Below are 27,890 nucleotides of genomic sequence, written 5' to 3'. Positions count from 1 at the left end.
TAATTATGAATATGTCGATAGATAAGTTCAGTACGATCATTGTCACATGAATATTATGAAATACATAATATGCACACACACACACACACACACACACACACGAGTCAACATCAAAACACACGCTGATATCTATATATACGTATACGCTAATTCGATTTCACACTCAACTAATATATAACTAGAAGACAAAATCGCAATAAATTAGACTGCATTAGACAACACAAACCATTGATTTCAGCACCCATACAACAATTTATTTTGTCAAGATTTGTCAAAACAACAAGGACAACAAAACACTGGTTATCTTTGCATCATCATTAATTTCGAACAAAATAGTTCATTGATTACGTGAACCGATAGCAAAGAAGCGATGATCATCTGTTCTCGTCATGACAAGAATCTCAATCTTCAAACTTATGTCATTTTTGTATCGTGAGTAACATGTCAGTGACATTCAAGTATTTTCCTGGTAAGATGATACAATTGTTCCTTGAACATGATATTGTGACACATTAACTGTATTTAGCGACATTAAGAGCACACAAATACAATGAAAGAAATAGTTCACACAACTCAACCGTGTGTCAAAACACATGATCAGTATCTGCTCATGAATAGTATGCTCTATCGATTATTTGCATAGTTCTAACACTCCGCTGTACCTTCTTTGCTAATAGTTCATCAATAACATGAAGATATCCTACATGATGGTAGTGATTAAGACAATCAAATGATGGATGATGAACTTGAGAAAATACTGATATCACCTGCCAAGCATTAACTGAGTGAAATGAATAAACTATAAAACTATATCTTTTAAACAAAACACTAATAACTCTGCTGTCGTCTCGCACACATGAAACGGGATGTCCAATATAACACATTGTTTGTCCAGATAACAAACACAGATCGGTCGATATGAGTACCACCATCTTCAACTGAAGAGGTCCGATTATTTTATTATCACTTATCTAGTCCTAAATCTCGGGTTTACCTTGTCTGTACTGTATGATGATATAATTTTCAGCTTTGTTCAGGTGCCTGCGATGTTCTTGTTCTCATCTACACTCTGGTGTCAAACAACTTATCGAGACAATCTGCCTTTACATCCACAACCTACAAGCGACGACTGCGTCACGCTTGAAACTGCAACTTTTGGCAAAGTTCACGCGACATTTTCTTTTTCTGACAATATTTTGTTCCCTTCATCGTGTTGCACAACATACTATTCGTGGGCAATGACACGAAGAATGGTGCCTTTAATTTTGAGAAAAAAAAAGCACACAAAAGAATCATAAAAAAACATCTTTCACTCATTACTTTAGCGAAATACAAAAGGAAGTTTGCTGCATAATGAAACTGCTAGGAGCGTTGTAACAATTCGGTCAAGACCTAAACTTTGACAAAATCGTTTTCACCATCTTTAGAAAAAGGAAATCAGAATTGGGAAACTGCTCTGGCAAGTCGTTTTAGTTTAACTTAAATCTCATCTGTATATTGATAAGCAGCTGATGTGTGTGTGTGTGTGTGTGTGTGATCATCATCCCAATACTTTTTGCCAAATATTATGAACTTTTATATCAAAGGTGCCACGATACTGGACGTTATGAGACTGTCAAGATGTGCAACGTAATTGTAATCTATATAACAACGTATACTTCAAAATAACATAAATAATGTGATGATTAGATATTGATCAATCATAACAAGAGAGGAGAGGACACATCAATTAAGCTTTACTCTACGCGGTATGAATACAACACGGAAACAACACGAAATGAAAGGATGTAACATATGAAAGGAGGTAAGAATAAATTTAAATACAACATCATGATATTTATCAAATCTGACAGATAAAAATGATCACAACAGCACACATGCATGTTTTTGAGATGGAAGTGCCATCAAAATAAAATACTGAGTGTCTCAAACTTGTATATTTGAAGGTCATCATCGAGGACATTGCAAACGTCCTCCCACAATAATCATGCAAATTACTTCAAAGAAGATAAGACTTTCATCACAACTTTGCTTCCTGTCGCTTATTGTTGATATAGATCAGTATCAGTCACAAAATATGTTAATTCACTCGATCAGTGCTATACTTGTGTGTCTCTCTGAAATACTTCAAATGCCATATAGGGATTTTGTTTAGAAAACGACTGTTGATGCAGATTCTTTACATTGGACATGATAACCCTACGAAAACGTGAGTAGGTCTGTGGTAACATGATTCAGGATTGACCTATCATAATATAAATAATGATCCATGTTTTGACAGAAATGACCAACAGAAAAGGAAGAAAACAAATGAAAAAACAAAAACAAAACCAGGCTATCGGGATCGAGGTGTGCGGTGTCGATTCTACATTTCGTCCATCATGGCCTCCTCATCAGCCGTAAATCGCTGTAGCATTCTGAACGATCGAGACTGGGTGCCGCGTGGCTTGCTGTCGTACGCCTCGAACTGGTCGATGGGAGACTTGTACTGAGAAGCCGGCGACGGATGGGACTGTTGCATATTTGAATAGGCTAAATAAACAATGAAAAAACAAACAAACATTTAGGTGTTGTTAGGTATCTTCATCTATACGATGAGAAAACAGCCAGACAAAGACTAACTAAGATCACCCTTGGATATCAATTCAAATGATAATCTGATATGTTATAATAAATTGATTGACTGACGGATTGACTGAATATTGAAAGAAACACTTCGATCTTCAACATGTTCCCAGTCTCCATTACGCCAAGTCGACTACAATGTATTGTTGACAACAATGACAGTATAATATCGTAATGCACTATTTGAGATTCTATCCATGTAGACTTCTATAATATAGATATGCTGTAATTTACATCCAAATATACTTTGTCTTTAGTGAGTTTAGTTAAAACTATGTGCATAGGCAAGGGAGGATCCAGGAATTCCGTAAAGGGGAGGCGCCTTTACAAAAGTAAAGGGGGTGCACTCGCCCCCCTCCATTTTTTCTTTTTATTTCTTTTGTTTTAACAAAAAATGAAGAGGGGAGGCGCGCCCGGTGCACCCCCTCTGGATCCGCCACTGAAAGGTGATTCCAAAATAGTACTGTTCACTGGGGGACGCAACCCCGAAGTGAATGATATTTCTAGAGGCACTGAAGCTCACAGTTTTGACAAGAAACTCGAAGGTGGGCAGAGTATATTTGTGTTGTATTTGAGATTCAAAAAAAAAAAGAAGAAAGGCAAAAATGAGGCGAGAAGCCGATGGGTGCGATGTGGAGAGTGACCGTACAAAGCAGTGCGAGATGTCAGAATTGCTCTGTGACGCCACAATAATGGCTTTGTGGCGTCACAATAATGGCTTTGTGGCATCACAAAAATAACGGTGCGAAACAGTGCGCGATCACACTTGCTTCGTGACACATTTTCACAAAAATGGTGTACTTTTTGGAAATGTATTCATAAAAAGTGACGACATTTTCCAAATAACATATACCACGGAATGTCACACAGGCCGATATCCTGAAACAGTTGAAATCATACTTTTGATCAAAAATTGATCCTCTTCATAATGGCTTGTTAAAAGAGTTTTGGGTCCTAATGTGATTTTTCAACTATTTCAGAATGTTGGTCTTTTTGGCACTCAATGCTATCCGTTTGGAAAACGTCATTTACATTTTTTTTGTGTAAATGATTATAGTCACTATAACTTCAAAAAAGTACTCTCCCTCCATCTGATATTGTATTTTCACTCGCATCTATTATTTCCCTATATTTTAGTATGTATTCTCCTAATTAATATGATTTGTATAATGTTTTGTGTTATTGTGTGTTTAGTTAATATCTTATCATCTTACGGGCTTGAGGGAAAAAAATAACAACCTTATTTACGGCTATTAGCAGGCATTTCTATCGTTTCTATCCTGCTACGCTGGTATATTCATCAAATTTGAATGTATGCTTCATTATGGAATTAAAAACACGTCAAAGAGCAGAGCCTCCGTTACTTAATGTCGAAGACATAACAGCACACAGACATATAGTTTAGTGTGTTAGATTCCCCGGCCCACCCAAGTGAAATTCGACTATAAATTTTTGCAAAGCTATTGGATTAGAATGGAAAGATCCCATTGTGAATTATTTCACCATCAACTGAATCGTATTAGAAAAGAGGTTCAATTTGATGTGAAGTTAGTTATTACTTTTTGTGTCATTGTGCATATAACCCCCATGCGCCAAAATCAATTTATGCTAAATCATGAATATGGAAAATCAAAACATGACGGTAGCTATGTGATATTATGTTGTACATTATTATGTAACTCTCAGCCGACAGTCTTGTTATTACCTACGCCAAGCGAGGAGTTTATGTTTTCGTTACCGTTGGTTTGTTTGTTAGTTTGTTGGGTAGTTCGTTTGTTTATCCGTGTGCAGAATAACTCAAAAAGTTTTGCATGGATTTGGATAAAACTTGCAGGAAAGGTTGAGAATAAAGGAACAGATGATTAAATTTTGGTAGTGATCCGGGAATTTTTATGGATTTTATGAAGGATTTTCGATATTTTGCCAGGCAGGGTCAATGAACTTGGGAGTTCACATGCACGCACTGAAGTGCGTGCTCTGGTTTCTGCTGGGGCGAGGCGCGCCGCGTATCTGAAGGTTTATGACGTAACAAAGGCTTCTATAATGGGAAATTGGGCGATTTTTCAGTGGATGGAAATCACTGATCTGTGGGACCGTTTCATGAAAGTTTTTGTCAGTGATTTACACTGACAACTGTTAAAAGCTACTGAAATCCTTGCGTCTGATTGGCTGATAGCAAATTTGTCGGTGAAAACCTCCGTGAACTGCGTATCGCTAACTTTAAGATCACGCTATACCTTGTTATTTTGTTCGTCTATTGTGTGTCCTGTGTAACTCCCACGTGATAGTCCTGTTCTGTATTTAGTGTATTGGAGAACAACGACTAGCCTATGATGATCTATCACTTGGTCTACTCCCACTTTATCTAATAGCTATTTAGTCTCAATCCCGTTTCGTCAACAATCAGTTCGTCTAATGACCATTTAGCACAATTGCCACTTACTCTCAAAAAAAAATCGAGTGAAAATATTCACTCGTGAAGGAGTGAATACACAAAATTAATTAAAAAGTGAATTTAGAGTGAAATTGGAGTGAATTTTTAGTGAAAATGTTTATTTTCACTGATTTTAGAGTGACCTCAGGGATCACTCGAAGATTTTGGAGTGATCCCTGAGGTCACTCTTAAACAAGTGAAAATGAACATTTTCACTCAAAATTCACTCTTTTTGTATTCACTCCTTCAAGAGTGAATATTTTCACTTGATTTTTTTTTAGAGAGTAACCGCTCATCACCAGTTGGTCCATCGCTATGCCCGTTTTATCTAATATCCAGTCTTCTAGACAAAATATTCAAAATAAAAACATCTAAGGACACAAAATTGCAATTAGACCATCTAGTCATTAGACGAAAAGATAATTAGCCAAAATGGACATTTTGTATAGGTCAAGTGAGGATTAGACCAAACGTGCATTAGACGAAGTTGATATATTAAGACCAAATGAGTTTAGCCGTATTGATGTTAGACGAATCGGGAAGTAGACCATCTGATTTTAGTTTTAGACAAAGCAGCAATAAACCCTGGCCTATAGGATAGGTCTACTTCAGAACGGATTTTGTTTTTTGTTTTCATTATCATTAACAAATTTCATTATCATTATTATTTTTGTTATCATTATCATCATCACTATCATTATTGTATCAGTATCATTATTATCATCATTATCAATTTGACTTTTTTCGTCCATTTTGGTTAATCATCATTCATTTTATTGTTGTGATTTCATCATTTCTTTTCGATAAAAAACAAACAAACACTTTAACCCGTGGAGGACAAGTCCTGAGTATACTCGGGCAGGTATCTATATGGGAAATGCGAGTTGTAGCAAAATCAGCCCGTCCTCAACTGGTTAAATAATAATAATTGTCGCAATACCTCTTGCCTCCTCCTCCTGGGTCATATCCTCCAACATCTTGAACGATCTCGACTGGTTTGAGGGATGGTATGAGCCGCTGGAGACGGGGCGGTTGACCGGCTGTGGAGGGGGGCGGTTGAAAGGCTGAGAAGGGGGCCTATTGACGGGGTGTGGTGGGCCGTAGGAAGCTGGATGCGCGCGGGCCGGAGGGGTGTAGCACTGAGCCATGGGCGCCTGCTTAGGTTTCGCGTGGAGGACGGATCCAGAGCCAAACGGTGTAGAGGGCATGGAACCTCCCGGAGAGTACCTGGGAGTCAAACGCAGTCACAAGACAATGAAGACAACCGTTAATAAAAGTGAAAATCTATTCAATGTTTATAGTAAGTTGACTCATAAGTAAACTGTTACAGACAGAATGTGGAAGCTTTAGAAAAATAAGACAAAAAGGGGGAAATCAATATGAAAGGCTAAGTACGTTTCACATAATTGTTTACTAGAAAGTTACATCCGTCAGACACATGATATACCATTCAGATGAAGTAATGATATAAGTCTCATAACTCTCTAAGTAGCTTGCATAATATATATATATTTTTTTGCGATATTTCTCCTTTTCCAACATGAACTGAAAAAGTATGTTGCATCAAGTACATTGAAATGTTCGAGAGTTGTAAATTGAAGGTGCAGCTGGTAATATCATTATGAATAATCATAACTAATGTGAATAGGACAACCTCTATCAAACTACACAAAGAATACGTTTAGCTATAACCGAGTATTCAAAAGGTGTTTGTGCATGTTGTTTTGTTTGTGTGTGTGTTGTTTTTTCATTGTGTTGTTTGGTTTTTCATCTTCAGTATATAGATGTGGATTCCACCAAACCAACGTGACCGGAACGCTGGATGACGTTGGTGTTAGTATAGGACCTAATCTCGCCCGTTATGCCCTTGTGTTTAGGGTTGGGAGACACAGAGGTGCAATCAGTTATAACAACCATTCATACATCCAGTTTTGCCCCTCCCTCACACGATTCACCCATTGCTGTCTAGATGAATCCTTACTTCATGCCCCCAGCCTTAATTCCCATTCCTTCAACCTGGCCCTTGAAGGCGTCGGCGATGTTGTCGGCCGAGTAGAGGCCAACAGGCGAGTTGAACTGCTTATGGACGATCTGAGCTGATGGTGATGGTGGTACTACGGCTTCCGGTTCCATGCGACGTATCTGTTAATCAAATTGTTGTAGCCAACGCACAGTTAGGGTCTTAGAAAACTCAGGTACGAATCAACATGATAATGAATAAGGACAAGTATACAACATGTGACATTTTTAGAGTACTATAGTATTCCTTCAAGGATCAAATTCATGGTGCGTTCAAAAGAGAACGAGAATACCTTTTTCTAAATTAGGTACAGGTGGTGCCCATTGGCGAATGATACTTTGTGTTTGCTTTGTCACATGTTATGAATGAGTAAAAAAAAAATCAAATTATATACTGACATGAGTAAATCATCATATAAAACAGTGGTATCGGCTACACTCAAACCTCAACCTGTTCAATGTTAATCGAGGGAAGTGCATGTCGTGGCTAAGATGAGAGTTGAAGATTATAAACTTGAACTAAATCAATTCTTGAAACATTCGTAGAGTTCCGTCCACCTTTAGAGATATGGTAATCCCATATTATAGATTAGAGTCATAGTAGAGGCCTACAACCGGTTTCCGTGAGCAAAGGGTTAAATCAATGAGCTAGATCCATTAACAAGTGAGCCGGACTGTTGCTGATAATTATATCTGAGTAGAGATGGTGGCATGCAACGTGTAAACATTGGGGTGGTGTGTGTAGCCCTGTAGGCCCTGCAGGCTTGATCCACGTCTCCTCTGAGTTATAGAGGAAACGTGTCACTCTGTGAACCAGTCGCCTCTTGAAAGGCAACCACGTGGCATTTACGGGTGTAGAGCTATCGTCTTTACTGCCGATATCGATAGCCCTTTATACAGCGACGTCATAGGCATCTATAGGTATCTGGCACATAATGCTGGCAGGGAAAATGTATACGTGCACGAGGACGAGCTCTACTGTCGGGGAAATAAAAACGAACACACTGTACATTGTCCTGTATTGTAATGCTCAAACAAACTGGCTTGATTCCAGTATTCATTTTCTACTAAACGAATGGATGAAAGACTGACAATGAAAGGGCAAGATAACTGTCAGAAAGCAGTAGGGGCCTATCTTGTCATCGAAAATATCTCAGTTTCTTATTAGCGTAGGCTATATACTCAAATTGGAAAACAAAGTAGAATCACAGAACGATCTCTTTTTTTGATATATAGGCCTACTGAAGTGGAAAATTTTACCCTCTCGACTATATCTCACGAACGACAAACCGACGGACTGATGCAGGTCTTAAACTGTGTAGAACAATTCTCCACATATGAAATAGATAAACTGTGAAGTTTCTAAGTTATATATAACATGCACGTACTTTTTACTTTATTCCCATTATCATGATGGGATGAGTTTCATGCATCAAAACTCTCGATAAGATTTGGAAGTAATTTACCCACCGGAGCTGATGGAGGAGCAGACGGGAAGTCATATGATGCTGCACTCGCCTTGGTCGGCGAATCTACCCAACCACCTCTGAAAGAAATAAGAATTTATAGTCAGACAGAACAAGGGGGAAAAGGGCGATTACAGATTAGTATAACAACACTGTGTATTTCAATTCGTGAAATTGTTTATTTTTGATTGAAAACAATGAAAAAGAATGATTTTCCGTGTTGAATTCAAAGGAAGAGAAGTGAATTGAGATGATGACTGAATAATGTCTGGAAAGATGATTACTGCCATTTATATATTACAGAATAGGCATTCCGATCCATACACGAAGTTTTTACAACGGCGGCCAAAAAATTGTACAAAGAGAAGAAATATGTGATTTTGTTTACATTCCACAATGGCACCTGGAGTATTCATGTGCCTAAAACGTTGCCCTTTATCTTTTTTTTTTTATTTGAATATTGGTATAGGATGTTTAACGTCGCATATTATATTACACCCCAAGGAAATATATATATATATATATATATATTTTTTTTTTATATATGTACATGTTTGGTGTCTTGCTTCTAAAACATGCGCTTAATTTCCTCGCCAGGATATAGCGTTTTAATGCCATTTTAGGTTTTAATCTCATATATATATATATATATATTTTATATATATATATATATATATATATATATATTTATATTTATTTATAGGCCTATATATTTTCTTTGAGGGGGAGAGGATCACACTTAAGGAGGCCTTATCCTTTTCTCTTAAAGCTTTTTACATAATCACTTACTTTTCTCATCATTATCAAGACTGTTGTAAAATAGTTATCATTACCATTGTAACAATACTGATACTAATATATATAGGTTTTCCCATCCATTTTCGCACTTTTGTCATTCAATTTCAAAGATTTATTATTCAATTTCGTCCCGAGAAGCACGTGGAACGCAAATCCTAACTTCAATTTCGTCAATTGTCATTGTAATTCGTTTTTCGTCGAACATTTTCGAAGACATAGCATTCAGAATCGTCGATTGTCATTCAAATTCGTCCCTCCCGATGACGGATCGCAGAATGTGAAGATCAAATTCGTCTTTGTTCACACAATTTCATGAATTTTTCATTCAAATTAGTCAGATGTTGTCGATTCTTTATTTTGATGGTGAACCAACTTTAAGCCGACATATTTTTACTTTCTCTCATAAATTGTATCGTTACACATTAGTATGTCAGTGTCACATTTTTAACTTTAACTCGTAATGTTCAGGTTTTCGCATCATAATGCATGAAGCAAACTTTAAATTTTGTACCCTGGAAAGCAGCAAACATAATTATGTTATCCATTCTTTGACATTAAACAGGCGACAATTCTACACTTAAATTTTGTCTTTAAATCATCTTTGCCTAGAAATCGTTTGTCAGTGTTTTCGTTTGCGAGACAGTACGTCTGTTTGTATCAGTGTGTACTCGGATTGCTTGTGTGTGTGTCTGTATCTGTGGTTCTGTGTGTGTGTGTGTGGGGGCACTTACACAATGTATGTTAGCTCCTGAATGTAAAATGTGAACGGTTATAGAAAAAAAAAAGAAATACATGAATGCCTGGAAAATCACACCGGATAGAGATATGAGACGAATATGAATGAAAACGTAACGAAAATAATCGACAAAAGACGAAATCGATCCTGCTGTTTTGAGTGCTGCGAGTGAGACTGACGAATTTGAACTGTAAATGACGAAAATGTATGCCAAATGACTAAATTGAATGGACTTTCTTTGAAAATGAACGACGAAAGACGAATTTGAAAGCAAGATTGGCCTATTCCCAACATCCTGCGACGAAATTGAAATAAAAATTTGTGAAATTGAATGAAAAAAGTTTGAAAATGAATGGGAAAACCTATATTTTTTTGTATCATTATCATCGTTAAAGGGATAGGGATAACGGTAAAGAGAAAATACTCTCGACACTAAAAGTTACTATCTCGGATTCTTAAGCTTGATGATTAAAATGTCATCATTCAAAGCACATTACGTTCCCTTTTCCATTTTCCTCTAAGAACTAGCCCTATCCATCCCAACAGAACTGACAAGGAGTAAGACTATCGGCGTTAGATACGAAAACATTGACACACACAAAAACTATACTACACAAACGCTATAGTGTATAATAGGAATTTATCATGGTGATCGATAGCTGCAATCGATTACTCTCTCTCTCTCTCTCTCTCGCCGTATCGTTACCGTCTGATTTTGAGGTGGAGGTCGCCACTGATCGCTTTGATCAAGTCTTGGGCCTCAAAGTGCGTCAGGCTCGACGTGATCGCGCCGTTGATGGCGGCGACGACGTCACGGAGCTGGAGCCCGGCATGGGCAGCTTTACCGTTAGGCGTCGTCTGCATAGATGAGAACAAAATTCAGAGACACGGTCACAAAGTATACGCAATAGAATTCGTATCTATATTACAACGGCAAATATCATTCAGATCATCTTTTTATGTCTTTCTTGACTTTAGCAGTATAACAGTCGCGTTCTCTTCGAGCAAGATATATCATAGTGGTCACTTAAAATCTTTATCATCCCATTTCAGAGGATCGGAGATCTACAACAACAACAACAACAACAACAACAACAACAACAAAAGGAGAAGAAAGAAGATACCAATACAAGACAAATAAACATACTAAAAAGCGTAAAAATGGCTCTTATGTATACATTGTCGTCATATACGATTTAAAACAAACATTCCATCATCAGATGCAGTCGAATCACATGAAGGGAAAATTTTTGATTGAGTTAGTTGAATCTCTTCAATCGTCTTCATCTCTTCGCTGCAAGCCATGCCACATTCCTCGAGTACTGTGGAATGTAAACCCATGTCCCTATATATTCACGGTGTATCTATGGACAAGTGTGCTGGCCAGCGAGAGACCGGTAGACAAACATATCTCCAAATCCCAGGGTATTCCTACTCCGGGTTACATTTCACGTGATGAGGAAGAGAGATGATATCTTTCAGACATAGTTCTTTTCACACTTTGCCCTACTCATCAATCTACGTGATTAAAGCGCAATTCCACATCCCCACGTTAGAATTGGCCTTGATAAATGGAGTTAAGTTAGACTAAGAAAATGACACAGATTTCATCACATAAATCTAGAATGAGAAAAAGAAACCAACAACAAAGTTTTAGGATTTTAGGGCTACATTAATGTTTTTCTCTTCCTTTAAAGAAACAGGGACGTGATAGCCGAGTTAATTTATGTTGACTTCTTTATTTCATCTGATGTAAGAGAACGCGAAAGGGTGAAGGAACATTGTATTTGTACATGGCAATCCTTCATTCGTTATATTATCATTATCATTATTATTATTATTGTTATTATTATTATCATTATTATTATTATCATTATAATTATTATTATTATTATTATTATTATCATGAGTAGTAGTAGCAGTAGTAGTAGTAGGAGGAGGAGGAGGAATAGAAGTAGTATCATTATTACTTATAACTTATTACTTTTGTGTGTGTATGTGGCAGCAAATCTGACACGGCTTACAAGAGTATGTGTATAAGGAGTGCAGACGTGGAGTAACGCATGCTAGTATGCGTCTTGTTGACGTACAACATGACCCTTGCCTATACTACAGCATTTTAAGGACGCAGTATAACATTGGTGTATTAACCTCAGCCATTGGTCGAGAACTTGATGGCAAAACCATATATGGGAGCATAGTTTACAACTCGTCGTAGCTGGGTGAAGGCAGGCTTGTGAAAGCAACGCAGTGGTCCATGTTGGCGCAACAGAACGGGGGAGTCCCTGCCGTTTTATACAAAACATCCGCATGCTACCATTTCTGCCGACGGAAATTGTTGAATGCTATTTGGAAGTCATTGCGGAAAAGGACCTACGGTATATCGTTTCCTGCTATTTCCAAACGTTAAGTTTCAATGAGGATATACTGTAATATTTTAAAATGACAGCAGCATTCTAATCTGTCCTTATTTCATTTAGGCTCTAATGTAGTTTCGTATCCTCAGTTTCAGAGGGCATAGTTCAGCACTTATGCATGAATGCATGAGAGATGGAACATGCAGGCCTATTGTGGGCTTCTGCAGGGCTCAGTGGTCAAACTACACACTGAACAATGCAAGCAGCAGCAGAAGTAGACCAGAAAGTAAGAAAAAAAAAAGAAAGAAAGAAAGAAAGAAAGAAAAGAAGGAGTAAGAATAATTGGCAAAAGGAATAGAGGTACGACAAGACACGTGGGAAAAGAGAAGGAGAAAGAGGAGGAAAACAGATGAGAAACAAAAAGAGCAAAGAAGAAAGGCAAAAAGAGAGGAGAGGAAGCCAAAAGAAAAGAGAGAACGAAGACAAGAAGACTACGTGGAGCAGGAAAACGAGGGGGAAACGAAAGAAGAGCCTACAGAGAAGAGAATATTGAAAGAAAAGTAGAAGAAAAAGTATAAATGAAAAGATCAAGTTTTGATAAAACAAAGTGAATATGATAAGCATAATCATGTCAAAATTCTACTTAAATATAACGGACATGACTGCAATTAACTATGCACAGCCCAGTCGCAGTAAAAACGTCGCGTTTTCACAGCGACTCGGGTGTATAGTTAAAAAAAATCAGCATAATAAACATTTAAAAAAATAAAACCAGGCAACAAAAGAGAAAAGGCATTGGAAGAAGCGGATTGAGTTGGTCTACACGGCACAGTCTTAACAACAACAACAACAACAACAATAACAAAATAACAAGAAGACGACCCAAATATGTAAGCCTATTCTGATGTATTTTAGCACTATTATACTGACGGGGCTTTGTGGTACGCAATGTGTCGTAAATCCCATTGTTTGACGTGGGGATTATAAAGCAATCCATAAACACGAATGCAAAACTTTGTGTTTGCTCTACGTTGCTTTACGGTCACTTATCGGCCACTCGAAGCAGTTGACAAGAAGTGTGGTCCTGGTAAACAAGTTGCGTTTGCTTATCTATCTCGTTAGCGCATCGTCACATCCGATTAAAGGGAAACACTACGCAAATTGCCCTCTCATATTCACAGCGAGTAAAGCCGCCGTTCTCAGGGAAATTTCCCATACTTTTGACGGTAACTACTCATGACGTAAGGATGGGAATTGCTTTCGAAGGATATTTGGATAAACTTACAAAACATTAAGAAATCAAGGGAAACATTTCTGCAGAATGTAATCACTTGACGATATCTATCAAATCTAATGTTGGGCTAACTTGTTCGCATTTTACGTGTCGACAATAAAATTGTCATCACGAGCATGTTTACGAATCCATTTCAGGTAGAGAGTACATACGACGTTTTCATCTTCAGAAGATAGATCTATGCGTTGAAGACATTACTGCTTTGAATTTAAGAGTTGTTTGTTGGCCAAGAAGACTTTATGCAACTGACTTTTCTCTGGTAGATGTAGGTCAATACCCTACAGAGCCTATAGCTATCAACTGCGCGATACATTCGTGCTTCAAACCAGTCGGCCATCGTCATTCTATCTACACGGGGGAGGCACTACTAGCTGTGGAACGGGTTTCTAGAAGCATGTTAAAAACTGTAGCGAAAAACCTATTCGCGATCTACAAAACAGTTCAAAAGTCTCAACGTCACACACGCATGGTGGAACGTCATTGCATGCCTCAAAATGCTTCTTGCTATTATTTTCTTTTCCGCAATTTTGATGCACGAACTTCTACGAAACGGCGAAGTGTCCAGGCATCTATACATTGGTCGTCATCCCCGAATACCACAGATAGCAAGCTATACCCACTAACCACCCTTGGATGTTAGATGAAAAAAAAAAGAAGAGATACATTCAGGTTTGACTTACCTTTGATATATGAATAGGTGTATTAAAATCCTTTCCACCGGCGAGCCTGAATCCCCACGGGCCTGGCCCTGGGATAGTGACATCCATCATTTGGGTCATTCTTTAATATGTATTTTAAAAATTAAAGAAAAATACAAAATTTGATGATTACTAGGAGCTCCCCCTCACCACACAGGACGCCTACCACGGGCCTGCGAGTCGGCCGTAGAGCGTTATACCACCAATAGCACGAAGTCGGACACAGGAGAAGACACCAGAAAGACAGTAGGGGTCGTGTGGGAGCTCTGGGTATCGATAGAGATCTATCTGGTCAAAATGGTAGGGGGTGGGGCAGCGCCCGATTTGCACGGGCTCGGCGTTATCTTCCATCGCACAAGACAGTTAGTATAACCCCCGTGTCACACACGTGCCAGGGAGGGAAGGAAGGATGGGGTACTGACGTTGCTTAGCAACTCATGTAGTTCTTAGCTATCACAGTTAATAATTTCATCGGATTTGGGAGGAACTGCTGTATATTTTGATACATGGATGATCGAAACTATTGGAACACGATTGAAAAGGGATGTTTTATTACCGACGTTCTCAAGCGCGTTTACGAATACATAGAAACTACGTTAAAATCTTATGAGGACGTAATAAAGATTGTACCCGATTTACCCGATGAGAGCTAGTATTACAGAATGATATTGACTTGTCAAAAATACAATTTAACTGAGGACTTCTAAGAAACATATCCAGTCTTCTTTGAAAGTGAAATATAATTCTCATAAAATTGATTGAAAGGAAGACTGGTTCGTTTGTAATAGCGGCAGCTGGATGAGTCAGTATCTAGTCTGTTTCATTGAGCTTTTCATCACAGTAGGACAGACAATTTGATTAATTTCATGGTAGTCTAGGACCAAGGTTAGTAACCTCATGATCTTAGACAGTATGACTTGTATTCACAATCGATCCCTGTGCAAGTCCGCCATCGCGATGTTAGCCGGTGTATAGCAGTCCGGCCTAACGCAGCTATCTAGGGCCTTCCCGAAAGCCAAGCAGCCCGCCAACCCATTTTGACCATAAATGAATGCCATGAATGCAAGGTATGCAGCAGACGACTCGAGAGTGCGGACATCGGAGCAAACCCGTGGCGCGGGATATTATGTTGGTGAATAGTGTGCTGTGGAGTGATGCACAGTGTGCTTACACTCAATGACTCGAGTCAATGCCTTGAGCTATGATACATGGAACTACCATTTTGGTGCCTCATAGGATTACTACACCGCTTCATACTTATGGGGCTTGTGTGTGATGTGACTGCAATATGCGGGCCGAACAATACATAGAAAAGGAGAAATTGATGTGGACAAGATCACAAAGTGACCAACAGCGAGGCAGGAAAAAAAAAAAGAGAAGAGGACTTTATACAGGACTTAAAAAGAGCACTATTTGTATAATTTGGCCATAATGTGAGACTTGAAAATAATAGCAACTGATTTTATCGTTTTCAAACTGGAAGAATTTGATGCAATTTGAATATACGCCCATGTTGATGAGTATCAAAACATTCAATGATTACAACAACAAAAAACCCTGTTTGAGTTCTCATCAGGCCTTTAGGAATGTGTCCATTTTGATTAATCTGTATGAGCAGCACAAAATTATGAAAACATCAAACTTCATGGAGAATAGTATACAAAAAGCTGGAAAGGTAAATGAGTACATATAATTATGCACATACAACACGTCTCTGAGGTAACAAGACCAGCAATATCTTTAGTAGCATATTATATTCAAAACCTCCTATCTTAATTTTAGATATAGAAAATACTTATGAGTTTTACAACATTACAGTTGACACATTCCAAAGCATTAACCCATGTCCACACCTTACAAAATGTTTTACGGCTCCTATGCTTCACCTAAATAAAGTGAAAAATACGTAAGCAACATTTATACTATAGCAGTTACAAAAATATCATTGTTGCAATGGACTCTTGTAAAGAGTATTGATACAATCATATAACAAACTCTTGTCAAAACAAGGCAATATCTCTTGCCAGAAAGTTTTACATTTCTTTGCATTTTATTGTTTTCGTTTTTATGCCCAGAAGTAATGAAATGTCAATGCAACAGAATAATTTCATTTGTATATATCACATATATATATATATATATAAGAGAGAGAGAGAGAGAGAGAGAGAGATACAGCTGTACATACACTTGGTGATTCTATCCTTCTATGAAGAGTGCTCGATATCCTCAAAGGAAGAGCTTTAGACAGAAGTATTGGAACAAGTTCGCGCGGTTGACTGCAGGTTCATCTGTATTCATTGCAACTCTGAATTATTACTTCCCAGAAATAATACCATTGAACAATGCATTGGATTGAATTGACGGCTTTAAAACGTGTGATACCATAACGAGTTATACGCGCTAGGACCATAGTGACCAGATCGCACTGAATAATATTCATTATTACGTATTGAATATCAGGCAATTATAAACTCCCACAAATAATACCATTGAACAATGCACAATACATTGGATTGAGTTGATGCATTTTAAAGTGCGTGACACCATAACAAGCTTGTTATGGTATCACACATTTTAAAGCCGTCAATTCAATCCAATGCATTGTTCAATGGTATTATTTCTGGGAAGTGATAATTGTCTGATGATTGCACCTCATGGAGGTTGCATGAAACTCAGAGTTGCAATAAATACAGATGAACCTGCAGTTTTCAAAGTTGATTAGGTATGGTCATCATAAAATGGTGAAATATCAAATCTTTTCAATTAGACTGCACTCATTGCATACCAAGAAATAAGTTTGAAGATATTTTCAGCAGCTTCAATATATTACAATAAATATATCCTTTTTTTTTTTTGCATTTAAACTCTTCAGAGGGAGATAGATAGACAGAGGGAGAGAGAGAGAGAGAGAGAGAGAGAGAGCATAAAGTTGCCTTCGGCATGCACATGATGGGCACTGTATAATCAAATTGTAATGGGAAGGAGGAGCTGGTGGACGTAACATTAGTTCACTTTGAATGCTTTAAATACCAAGCTTACGACCTTTTAATGGGTCTTCTGGGCTTTTGAAATTCAACATAACAAAAAGCAATAAATTGCAACAAAACTTGGACAAAATAACGGTCAAGCAAAAACAGAAGACCCATCAAAAGGTTGAAAGCTTGACATCAAGGGTATTGAAAGTGAACTACCGCTATGTCTGCAGGATCCTCCTTCCCGTCAAAATTACTTACACTGTGTATGTATATTTATGTATGTACAGTGTATATATATATATATATATATATATATATATATATATATACTGTATAAGCTGTTATTTTTGCAAGGGTTTAATTTTCGCGAATTTCGCGAATCAGTTGGATCGCGAATTTCACAACACGTGAAAATGCCTCCATGCGCATTGTTAAAATGCATTAACGTAAGCGTCGGCGTCAATTCGCGAAAACAACATCTTGCGAAAATGTCTATGACTTTGTCATTCGCGAAAATAACAGCGTATACAGTATATATATATATATATACACACACACTGTGCATACATCTTCATGCTATTAACTGCTCAACTTAATATTTTCTTTTTTTTCACACATATATTTGATGTAAGACAGCTTTTCAGCTCACATGAAAAGATGTAGCACCCAGACAATTCTTGTTCCTGTATTTGTGTCACTAATAAATCATTTATTGGTATATGAACATCTTTTAACAGTTGGTTGTTGGTACAACTACACACAAATATATCATATTCACATTACCTAGAGATGCTCTTGATATAGTATACACACTACATTCATGGTACAAAGACAGTAGACAGAACATGTTATCAAAATGAGTGTGCATACTAGGAAAGGACTGGTGCATGTATAGGGCACTTTTCAATCTTGGCAATGGAATAAAATCGTACGACAAATTATGTACTGGTTCTCATCATTTTGAATGTCTATATTACACATGACAACATACCTGATACTAGAAGTACAGTGCACTCCTGTTATAACAAACACGGTTATAACAAAATTTGGGTTACAACAAAGTAAAAATTCAGGCTGCAACATTATCAGCTCTATGTATTTTTATTGTTTATTTGTTCGGTTATAACGAAAATTTGATATAATGAGAGAAAACTGCCAGTCTCGAGGACTTCGTTATAACGGGAGTCCACTATACAAATTACCCATATCAATACAATCTATCACAGCCTTTGGCTCAATAATAACATCAGAATGTGCGTCACATGTAACTAACAACAGAGAACAAGTACATTTACAAGTCAACAAAATCATCTTTACAACTGACAACATAAATTCTGTATATATTCAACAACAACAACAAAAAGGCATACTAAGTATGGTCTTTGGAAAGACAGATAGATGGACAGACAAACGGACAGAAAAACCTTATTTCATCAATCTTAGACACACAAATCATCCCATCATTAGGATGTCTCCAAGTACCTACTTTACCAGCTTTTCATTGTTCTACCAGGACTTCATATCAGGAGTAGATAGTAAATCATTGGTAAAGCTCTTGGTACAGCACTGTGGATGAGAATTGCATGGAAATGGTTTCTATGACGAAGAAGATGAAGATGATGATACTGATGATAATGAAGATGATGATGATGATGATGATAATGATAAATTAAACAATCATATTTTGATGTGTGTGTGTGTTTTTTTTTAACCCGTTGAGGATGGACTGATTTTGCTATAACACGCATTTCCCATAGACATGCCTGAGTATACTTGGGACTCGTCCTCAAGGGGTTAAGGTTTGCATTATGAAATGTTCGCACTCTGCTGGTCTTCTATAGACCAAATAAATTCTTTAATGAACGAGTACCCATGTGGTCTTGAAACGGTCCTGGGAGAATAAGTGGTCCTTTTCGGGAGTAACACTCATCCAAGAAGGAACGCATTTGGTGTGCTGCCAACCAACAGGCCTAAAACCAACTTGGGATCAAAGCAAGTCATGCAAGGCCATTGTGATGCAACTTGGATTAAGAAGATTAAATAATCCCCATTCACCAACCAATTTGGTTTCAGGACTAAAGGGTAGCTGTTAAGATATCAACCTTTTTGGAGCTAATGGCATTCTAATCCAAGTGACACAAATGTTCTCACACTAACTGCAGACGAATGAAATTAAACTAAACACCAATTATTCATGTTGGAGCAGCAGCCGTGATAAAAAATCATGAGCACACATGTATACAGTGCACTCCTGTTATAACGAACACGGTTATAACGAAATTCCGGTTACAACGAAGCAAAAATTAGGGCTGCAACATTATCCAATCTAAGTATTTTTATTGTTTATTTGTTCGGTTGTAACGAAATTTAGGTATAACGAAAGAAAAGTGCTGGTCCCGAGGACTTTGTTATAACGGGTGTTCACTGTACTGTACTCATTCAGGTGGGATTCGAACCAACAACCTCCTGATTGCTAGATAGGCATCATTTCCACTAGTCTACTGAGCTTCCATCTGTTAGCTACAGACAAATCTGATTCGTTACAGGAGTAGGCACTGCATATTTATTAAAATCAAACATTCTCGCTTCATTACAACAATCATTAATTTGAAAAAAATTACACTAGCTAAGTTAGAGCTCAGAGTATGAACACATAAGGGGTTGGTTACGCATGCCACCTTCAGTGTACCATGCACTGACAGGATTACTACTGGCCATTGCAAGACAAGATTACTGTATAGCACAGGAGGACAGATGGTGGATAGGGCCAGTTATATTCATATTTAACTGTTTTCTCTGCGAGGTAATATAACTAGAACTCAATCTACACTTTATGTCTGGGCCATCACATCATCCCACCAGCATGCTTGCCTTCCTTATCTGCACAACATTCAAAACTAACTGTCAATGAAACCTCAAAACCTGGAATTACTTAATCCCTTTTATCATGCAGTAATCTCAAAGAGGGTCTGTGGTATGGTTAACCCTAAAACAATGGTTAAAACTAAAAGAATTCATAAATGAAAATCTAAATTTCCTTTTTGTTCATAGTTTGGGAGATTATGCAAAATGTAACTCATGTGCAAGTTTTCATGCCGACTGTGCGATCGATGGCCGAGATCTCAGCACCCCCCCCCCCCCCAAGTGGATTTTGTCTGAAAAACATAACTATCTAGTTTGGAGAGGAAGAGACAGACTGTGAATGGAATGGGCTTGGGAAGTTGAAACTCATTGTATGGGCATATAGACGTACAGATGTACAGAGGTTTTGTTAGAATAGAGTTGGTATCGAACCACTTATCCCCCAATCTTTGACACTTTCAGAATCAAACCTTACTTTTCTTTCCTCATCTAATACCAAATGTGACATAATTACAGTCAATTTCCCATCTCACGAATGCATTTCAGACTCCAAGATTTGTCATAAGTTGCTTGTAAATAGCACCTTTGTAAAAAAAAAAAAAAAAAAAAAAAAAAAAAAAAAAAATCTGATGAGAGCACAACACAAACCTAAACAACAACAACTAAACAAACAGACAAACAAAAGAAAAGGGCAAAAAGTGAAACGAAGAAGGGAAAGACAAAGCAGCACCACTTTCATGGCTGTGGTTACCACAGTAATGATGTCAGGGGAAAAACATCACTATTACCGTGCATTTCAAGGACATATTATGGTCTCTGTCACATTATAATCATCATCATAATCACTTGTGCTTTAGATTTGATGAATTATCACTGGTAAGTAGAGTGTCACTGAAACTTGATGCAACTGAAACTATGACATATCACTGAGGTATGTCGAAAAAGTGTCTACATTTGAGACACAAAAGTGAAACATGAACATAGGTCAGTGAGGTCTCTCGTCAAACAGAATAAAACTGTTTCCTACCAACATGAATTACTCTAAGGTTATAACCCAAAGTTCATTACACATGATTGATAGTGGCAACGATCAACACTTCCTCCAAGGTACCATTCATATGACAAAATGTAGAACTGACAAATAAAAGACCTCCACTGGTCATGAATGTCATGCAGTGACTTACAGTATAATTGCCATGGTACGAACGGTTGCTCTTGAAATGAAATCATAAGAAATAAAATAGCTACCTCTTCAAATGTTCATGCATAGTTCACCATTGTTGCATTTCCACATCTCTTATCCACTGCACATTTCATTTTCTAAATAACGAGTTCCCTTTGAATTTTCTCTTATGGGCCTCGTGGGGGCTCCCTCCGTCGTTCCTCCCTTTCTTGATGGCTGATCCTCCCATCCACGACGGCAGCTTGCGCTTTGAGCTGGAATGCTCCTGCCTGTTGCTCGCGGGGGAGAGCGCCCCCTTGGGCGGCAGGTCGGCGCCGGTGAGCTCTGGCATCGTGCGGCTGCGTTTGATCTCGGTGGGCCTGGTCTGTGAGGTGTAGGTGGGAATGCTCTGCTGCTTGAGGAGCTGGCTCGGTTTTGAGCTAGATGAGGACAACGACGAAGATGATGAAGATGAAGATGATGACGATGACGGTGCAGAGCCAGCAGGAGGCCACGATCTCGGACTGTGACTGTGACTGACGTTGGCTTGAGACTGATTGATTGAATGGAGGAAAATATTCAAATATCGCCATTAATACTGGTTGACATGCCTCTTACATCCCAACTACAAAAAGTGTAGACCATTTTATTGAGCTATATAAAAAAGGAAAATAGAAAAACAGTGACACGGCACTGGTTTAAAGCATTCTAAAAGTAGTAATGGATCTTAATTAAATCATGGTAGACCACTGTATACACCATATATTTAGCGAGTCTAAATTTTTGCAAATCAGGACTTCACAAAGATTTCGCGAGTGGTTAAATTCGCGATTGTGAAATACAGTACTGAACTGAAAAATGCATACGTGTACGTCACATTCATATCAGGATCATAGTCAATATTTACGCGTGTCTTTAAATTCTCGAACAGCACCTCACTCGCGAAATTCGCGAAAATGGAAACCTCACGAAATATTCGGCATATACAGTATTTAAAGCAAAAAGTCTTCAGCTGTGTGGTTAGTACAGATGACTGCACCTGTGAATATGATGATGATGATGGTGGAGAGGATGATGTGTTGCCATCGGCAACAGGCACCTTGACAGGCATCCCATACTGCATCTGGAGTATGGCGATGACAAGCTTGATATGGTGGTAGTCATACTGCGGTAGCAGTTCCTTGATAGGGTTCAGTTTACTGATATCTGGGAGGAATTTCAGGGAGATGAAAAATGTTAGTAGCTGGGGTGAAAAATATAAATCTGGTATAAAATCTTTGCATATCACATTCTGCCATTCTTATTTCAAGTGTTGTGGTGACTAAAATTCAGCACTAAATCATACACTAATAACAAGATTTCTCTTCAAACTGTTATTTTTTATCATACTGCTCTCTTTACTAGTGATATAATCATCATCATTATTATCATTAACATTATCATTTTTATTACTTATATTATCATCATCATCACTACCACTATTAACATTATTGATTTTAATCACAATTACCACTGCTATTATCATTGTTATAATCATTGCCATCAATATTATATTCATAATTTCAATATCTCCTTAAAAAATTTTGCAATGCTTAATAAAATTACAAGGTTGAACATCATCATAACTTCCATGAAAGAAACTAGACATATCGCTACAGCTACTGATATGCCTCCGCCATAATGCATGGTTCTCCTAATAGGTCTATAGTACAATGTCTTGACAATGTGTGATGACAGTTCCACACAACTGGCAAAATATTAAAAGGACAGGTTTGACACAAATGTGCTGAATGTTCACTTTCCTAGAACTAGGTTCAATTGGATGAATGATTAAAATGTCAGAGTGCAGGTATTTGGGGAACTGATGATTTTTACTTGACTTTTGACCCTTTTATAAGTTTATGCATTGAGTAATTTTCAAGGTATTGAGGAAAAGTATAATTTCAGTATCAAATGGGAAAATAGCATTATCTAAACCTGGCCTTTGACCTTTGACCTCACAGTTCCAAAGAGAATCACTGTTAGGTTGAACATGCATAAATATGTCAGTTTCATGATGATACCTGGAGTTACTTTCGAGATATGGAGGAAAAAGTGCAATTTAGCACTTTCACTTGACCTTTGACCTTTGACCTTTTGGCAAGAAACTTCCCCAAAAATATATAATGGGTAATACATGCCATACATCAAGTTTAAAAAAAAAAAAACCTTCAGGCATATTGCATTCTAAGGAAAGTAGTGATATTTTGAGGAGTTGACCTTGACCTTTGACCCCCTGACCTTTGACCCACGACCCCAACTTCCCTATATAATCACTGCCCATCAGTACAAGCATATATACTAAGTTCCATGAAGATACCTTGAACCATTTGCGAGATATGGAGAAAAACATGAAATTTCAATTTTTTTTCACAAAATAACCTGTGACCTTTGACCTTTGACCCTGTGACCCTAAAATCCACACAAAGTATTATCCCCCAAGGATATACCCTCATACCAAGTTTGATGTAAAACCACCACACGGTTCTTGAGATATCGACAAAAACAAAACGGGACGGACGGACGTACGGACGTACGGACGGACGGACGGACGGACGGACGGACGACCCGAAAACATAATGCCTCCGGCCACTTCGTTGCGGAGGCATAAAAAACAACAACATACTTGTCCTTAACAGATCTATTCACACTCCAAAAGATGACATTTTCTTGAAGATTTAAATGCGCTTATCTTGCTTTCCTCATGTAGCAATATCTCTATAAAGTAAAACAGGGGGGCATTTCATGGAGCAGTTTGGTCGCATATTTTTCTGACAAACTGTTACAAGCTGCTGAAATCCTTGCATCTGATTGGCTGAGAGCAATTTTTGTCCGACAACTCTGTCGGACAAAATGCTTCACGAAATGCCCCCCAGCTCAACAGAAAAAAGGGAGACTACCAAGAGGTCAGCCTCCAAACAGAATGCTGCCCTCTATGGATTAAATCAAGGCAAGCTACCAACTCACCGGAGTTAATTGGCGGGGCTCTGATGACGGACTCAATTTCTTTCTGCATGGCTGGGGAGATGCCGGCTGCATTCAGAGGATGAAGAGTGACAAAACTTCCTCTTAATGTCAACGCGAGAATCATGGCAGCAATGTTCTACAGCAAAACGCTTTTTTAGTTTTTCATTCATGCAAGTACTCGTACCTCTCTGAAACAACATTCATTATCAGAAGGTGTTATTAAATTTAATTTTTTTTTTTTCTCAAAGCATTCTCCCTTTTATCAATCTGTAATTTTTCAACACAGACATGCAACTTACATTGCAAATTTCGGTCCCTGACAAGGAGCACAACAAACAAGACAAATATTGGCTGCAAACTACATTAAACAATATGCTATTTCCTTCAACTTCCTCAGTAATGGAAACAGAGCTACGAAAAGAGTGGTGGCTTTTGCAAAGCAAAAACATGATGTAAAGACAAAGTAAAACTGTCACATCATCAAATCATTTGACTACAATAGGCAGCACCACACATTGTTCTTTGTTACAAACGTTCTGGCATGTTTCTTCCACAGAAATTAAAACTTGCCACAGCAGAGCGACATTTCTTAAAGTCTTTCTGCAGATCCTACAAAACTGTGAAACATGAAACATATCTACAGCTGACTGATGCAAAAAAGAAAAAAAAAAGAAAAAAAAAGAAAAAAAAAACAAAAACAACCCACCCCAAACAAACAAAATAAACAACAACAACCAAACAACAACAAGCAAAAAACCCAGCGTTTACATGGGCACCAATAGGGTGGGACAAACCTCTTGCAAAGTTGACAGGATATCCAGCTTGGATGGCTGCTGCAAGATGGCTCCCAACTGTAGACACTTTGAGTCCTCGGGCATTGGCCACTTGTTCCTAGAGACATTATCAAAAAAGAACAACTCAACTCAACAATCAAGATAAGCATTGGGAGTAGCAGTACCACTAAAGAGTAATGCCTCTATCTTGGGAGTTTGTTACAAGAACGATCGACTTGGAATGATGTTGAGTGATTTAATTGAAGGGATGAGGTAGAGTGTGAGATTTCAATTATTGGTTGAGCACAGGTCATTGACTAACTCAGATGAAAAGACAGAGTAGAATACACTCTAAAAGGCAAGCAAATGTCATTAATATCCTTTTGATGTACAACCTGCTCATCTAGAATTGATATCTTGGCTCTGGAAGACTTTTGATAGAAAAAAATAAACCAACGAAGGTGGGAGACAAAGGAAGATAAAGAACGCAAAGGCTAAGCCTGCAAAAGAGGAGATAGATAAGATTATTCTGGCTTATTCTATCAGCGGAGAAGCAGCAGGGCATGATCTATTGAAAGGCAAAATTGCCAGTTGTGGTCACTGAAATGATGCAGCAAATTTCACTGTGTACAGAACACATGGGAAGACTGAAACAGAAAAATAGTCAAACGGACACATACATGTACGTATGAACACAATGTGGACAATAACTTACGTCTGCTCCATTCTTGTGGAACACGTATACAGATACTTCTCTTGCAAATAACAACTTATATTCAGATCTACTGCACTGACTTTGCACGAAGACGTAAAAGGCAAACCAAACAACATACTCACGAGTGTCATTCCTTGCTCATGGAAGAGATTGTAACTCTCTCTCACAGTCTCTGTTATCTTGCCAACATTGGCACTGCGTTGGAACGAACAGCCAACAGATCCATTACTCGTTGAAGATTCCTGTTGGATGATAAAATACTGCATATGCAATATCCATAGCAAAATATTTGGTGCATACAGTAAATCCCACAGAGAAAAGCATAACTTGGACCTAAATGCTGATAGGTGAAAAATCATATGTTCCCACACAAGTGTGTTTGAAAACAATGAATGAATAAAACAAGCCTGATTCTACTTTTCTTGAACTAATAGTTTGTAAACCAAATTTCACAGAGAAAAGCAAAACTTGGACCTAAATGCTCACAAGTCAAATAAACACATGTATGTCCCCACAAAATGTGTTGAAAAATACTGAATGAATAAAACAAGCCTGATATAGGTGAAGTAAACATTCCTACGAGGAAAGGCAAAACTGTACATGAAAAGCACCAGTTGAATTTAGCATTTTACTGGCCTGAACTACAAACTTACAGCAACGGGATTAAAAGCTTTCTTCTTAATAGCATAGATAAATCTTGTAGCAAGGAAGAAAAGAAGAGGAACAATATGTGACTGAATTAGACAACTTTTCCATGCAAGCAGTTAATTTTTGTTTTGTTTAATTTTTTCTTGGGGGGATCCTTTCTAATCTCACTGCATGATCTTAGCTACTTATTTGCTGGTCAAATACAGGTAAGAATATGGTTAAAGTGGATATTTTCGTGACAGTAATTTACACGCTTGGCAGCGTAAGATGAATTTCATGAGTGTTTAATTCCACGGAAACAAGACATTCATTAATGGAATACATGATGAGCAAAAAATAGTTGCATGTTTTTATTTTCACACTGGTTTCCGGTCAGGTGAAATGCACAAGAATTTCCACACCCCAAAAATGTCTACTTTCACAGTACAACGTAGTGTTCCTTCAAAAAGCAAACACAACTATCAATGAATAACGAGCTTGGAGTCCATGACACAAAGTGCTTCTAGGAGCCTGACAGTCTCTTACCACTCTGTCACTGATGCTAGACGGGGTGGATGCTGGGAAGTTGTCCATCCTAACATTGTTTTCTGAGCAGAACTCCTGGATGGCTGCGATGAATTTCGCCCCAAACTTTTCCACCCTGGCCTGGGCAAAGCCGTCAATCCTCAGCATGGCCTTCATGCTTGCCGGTCTGTCAGAATCAAATGTACCATCATTTCAGTTTCAGTTCCATTCGTCTTCTCATTACATGTGATTACATTTGATTTTCATTTTAGCTCTCATCTTTGTTTCACCTAATGCACTGCTGCACTGCAAATCATCACATTTCTTTCCCAAAATTGAACGTCTTCTTGCTTGAAGTGGCCTTATTTCATTCTATTTTTTCATAGGGGCTTTTGATATGGAAATGGCCTCTGAGTTGATTCATTGAGGATTCCTCTTTATTTTCTTATTAGGGATGTCAAGTATCTCATTCACAGATGGGAAAAGACAACAGGTGAAAAGATTCTCACATTTTCACACTTTATCCTTTATAATTTGCTAACTATCTCGGGGGGGGGGGGGGGGGGGGGGGGTGGGGAGGGGAGGAAAGAAACACACCAAACACAGGTTTTGAAGCTGCTATATATTTGAGATTCACCATGATTACCTGATTACTGCCAGATCCAAGAGGTTCTTATTGTTGGCGACCATGTAAGGTGCTGCTCCTAGCTCCGATGCCAGCTGGTTACGGCGCTTCATCAGCTCAGAGTACAGCTTACCCTGCCGGTGTTTGAGTGGTTCAAAGGCAAAGAAGATAAACATTGGGAGGTGACACAGCA

At 38.1% G+C, this 27,890-nt stretch overlaps 2 protein-coding genes across 2 annotated transcripts in view; both read right to left on the bottom strand.

Moving 5' to 3' along the window:
* Positions 1-1,532: 1,532 nt before the first annotated feature.
* LOC139738677 (PDZ and LIM domain protein 3-like) lies at positions 1,533-14,729 on the bottom strand. The gene is made up of 6 exons (XM_071649300.1): positions 14,410-14,729; positions 10,785-10,936; positions 8,549-8,624; positions 7,041-7,201; positions 6,000-6,286; positions 1,533-2,532 (listed from the first exon to the last, which is right to left on the bottom strand). Exons 1-6 carry the CDS (start codon positions 14,506-14,508, stop codon positions 2,366-2,368), a joined length of 942 nt encoding a protein of 313 aa, XP_071505401.1. The 5' UTR covers positions 14,509-14,729; the 3' UTR covers positions 1,533-2,365.
* Positions 14,730-21,483: 6,754 nt separating this feature from the next.
* Positions 21,484-27,890, bottom strand: part of LOC139738666 (bifunctional 3'-5' exonuclease/ATP-dependent helicase WRN-like) — a 31,916-nt gene continuing 25,509 nt past the window's right edge. The window contains exons 22-28 of the mRNA XM_071649280.1: positions 27,719-27,831; positions 27,094-27,259; positions 26,043-26,162; positions 25,227-25,323; positions 24,433-24,498; positions 22,461-22,632; positions 21,484-21,950 (exon numbers count right to left, since the gene is read on the bottom strand). Coding sequence (XP_071505381.1) covers positions 21,578-21,950; positions 22,461-22,632; positions 24,433-24,498; positions 25,227-25,323; positions 26,043-26,162; positions 27,094-27,259; positions 27,719-27,831 — 1,107 coding nt within the window. The 3' untranslated portion in view covers positions 21,484-21,577. The remainder of the gene's footprint in view (positions 21,951-22,460; positions 22,633-24,432; positions 24,499-25,226; positions 25,324-26,042; positions 26,163-27,093; positions 27,260-27,718; positions 27,832-27,890) is intronic.

The sequence above is a fragment of the Diadema antillarum genome, unplaced genomic scaffold (genome assembly GCF_040938485.1).
Source record: "Diadema antillarum isolate AM-2024a unplaced genomic scaffold, OU_Dant_1.0 seq00000764_RagTag, whole genome shotgun sequence".
Classification (NCBI taxonomy): Eukaryota; Metazoa; Echinodermata; class Echinoidea; order Diadematoida; family Diadematidae; genus Diadema; species Diadema antillarum.
Note: the sequence above shows the minus strand (reverse complement) of the source record. Positions and strands in the feature narration are given on the sequence as shown.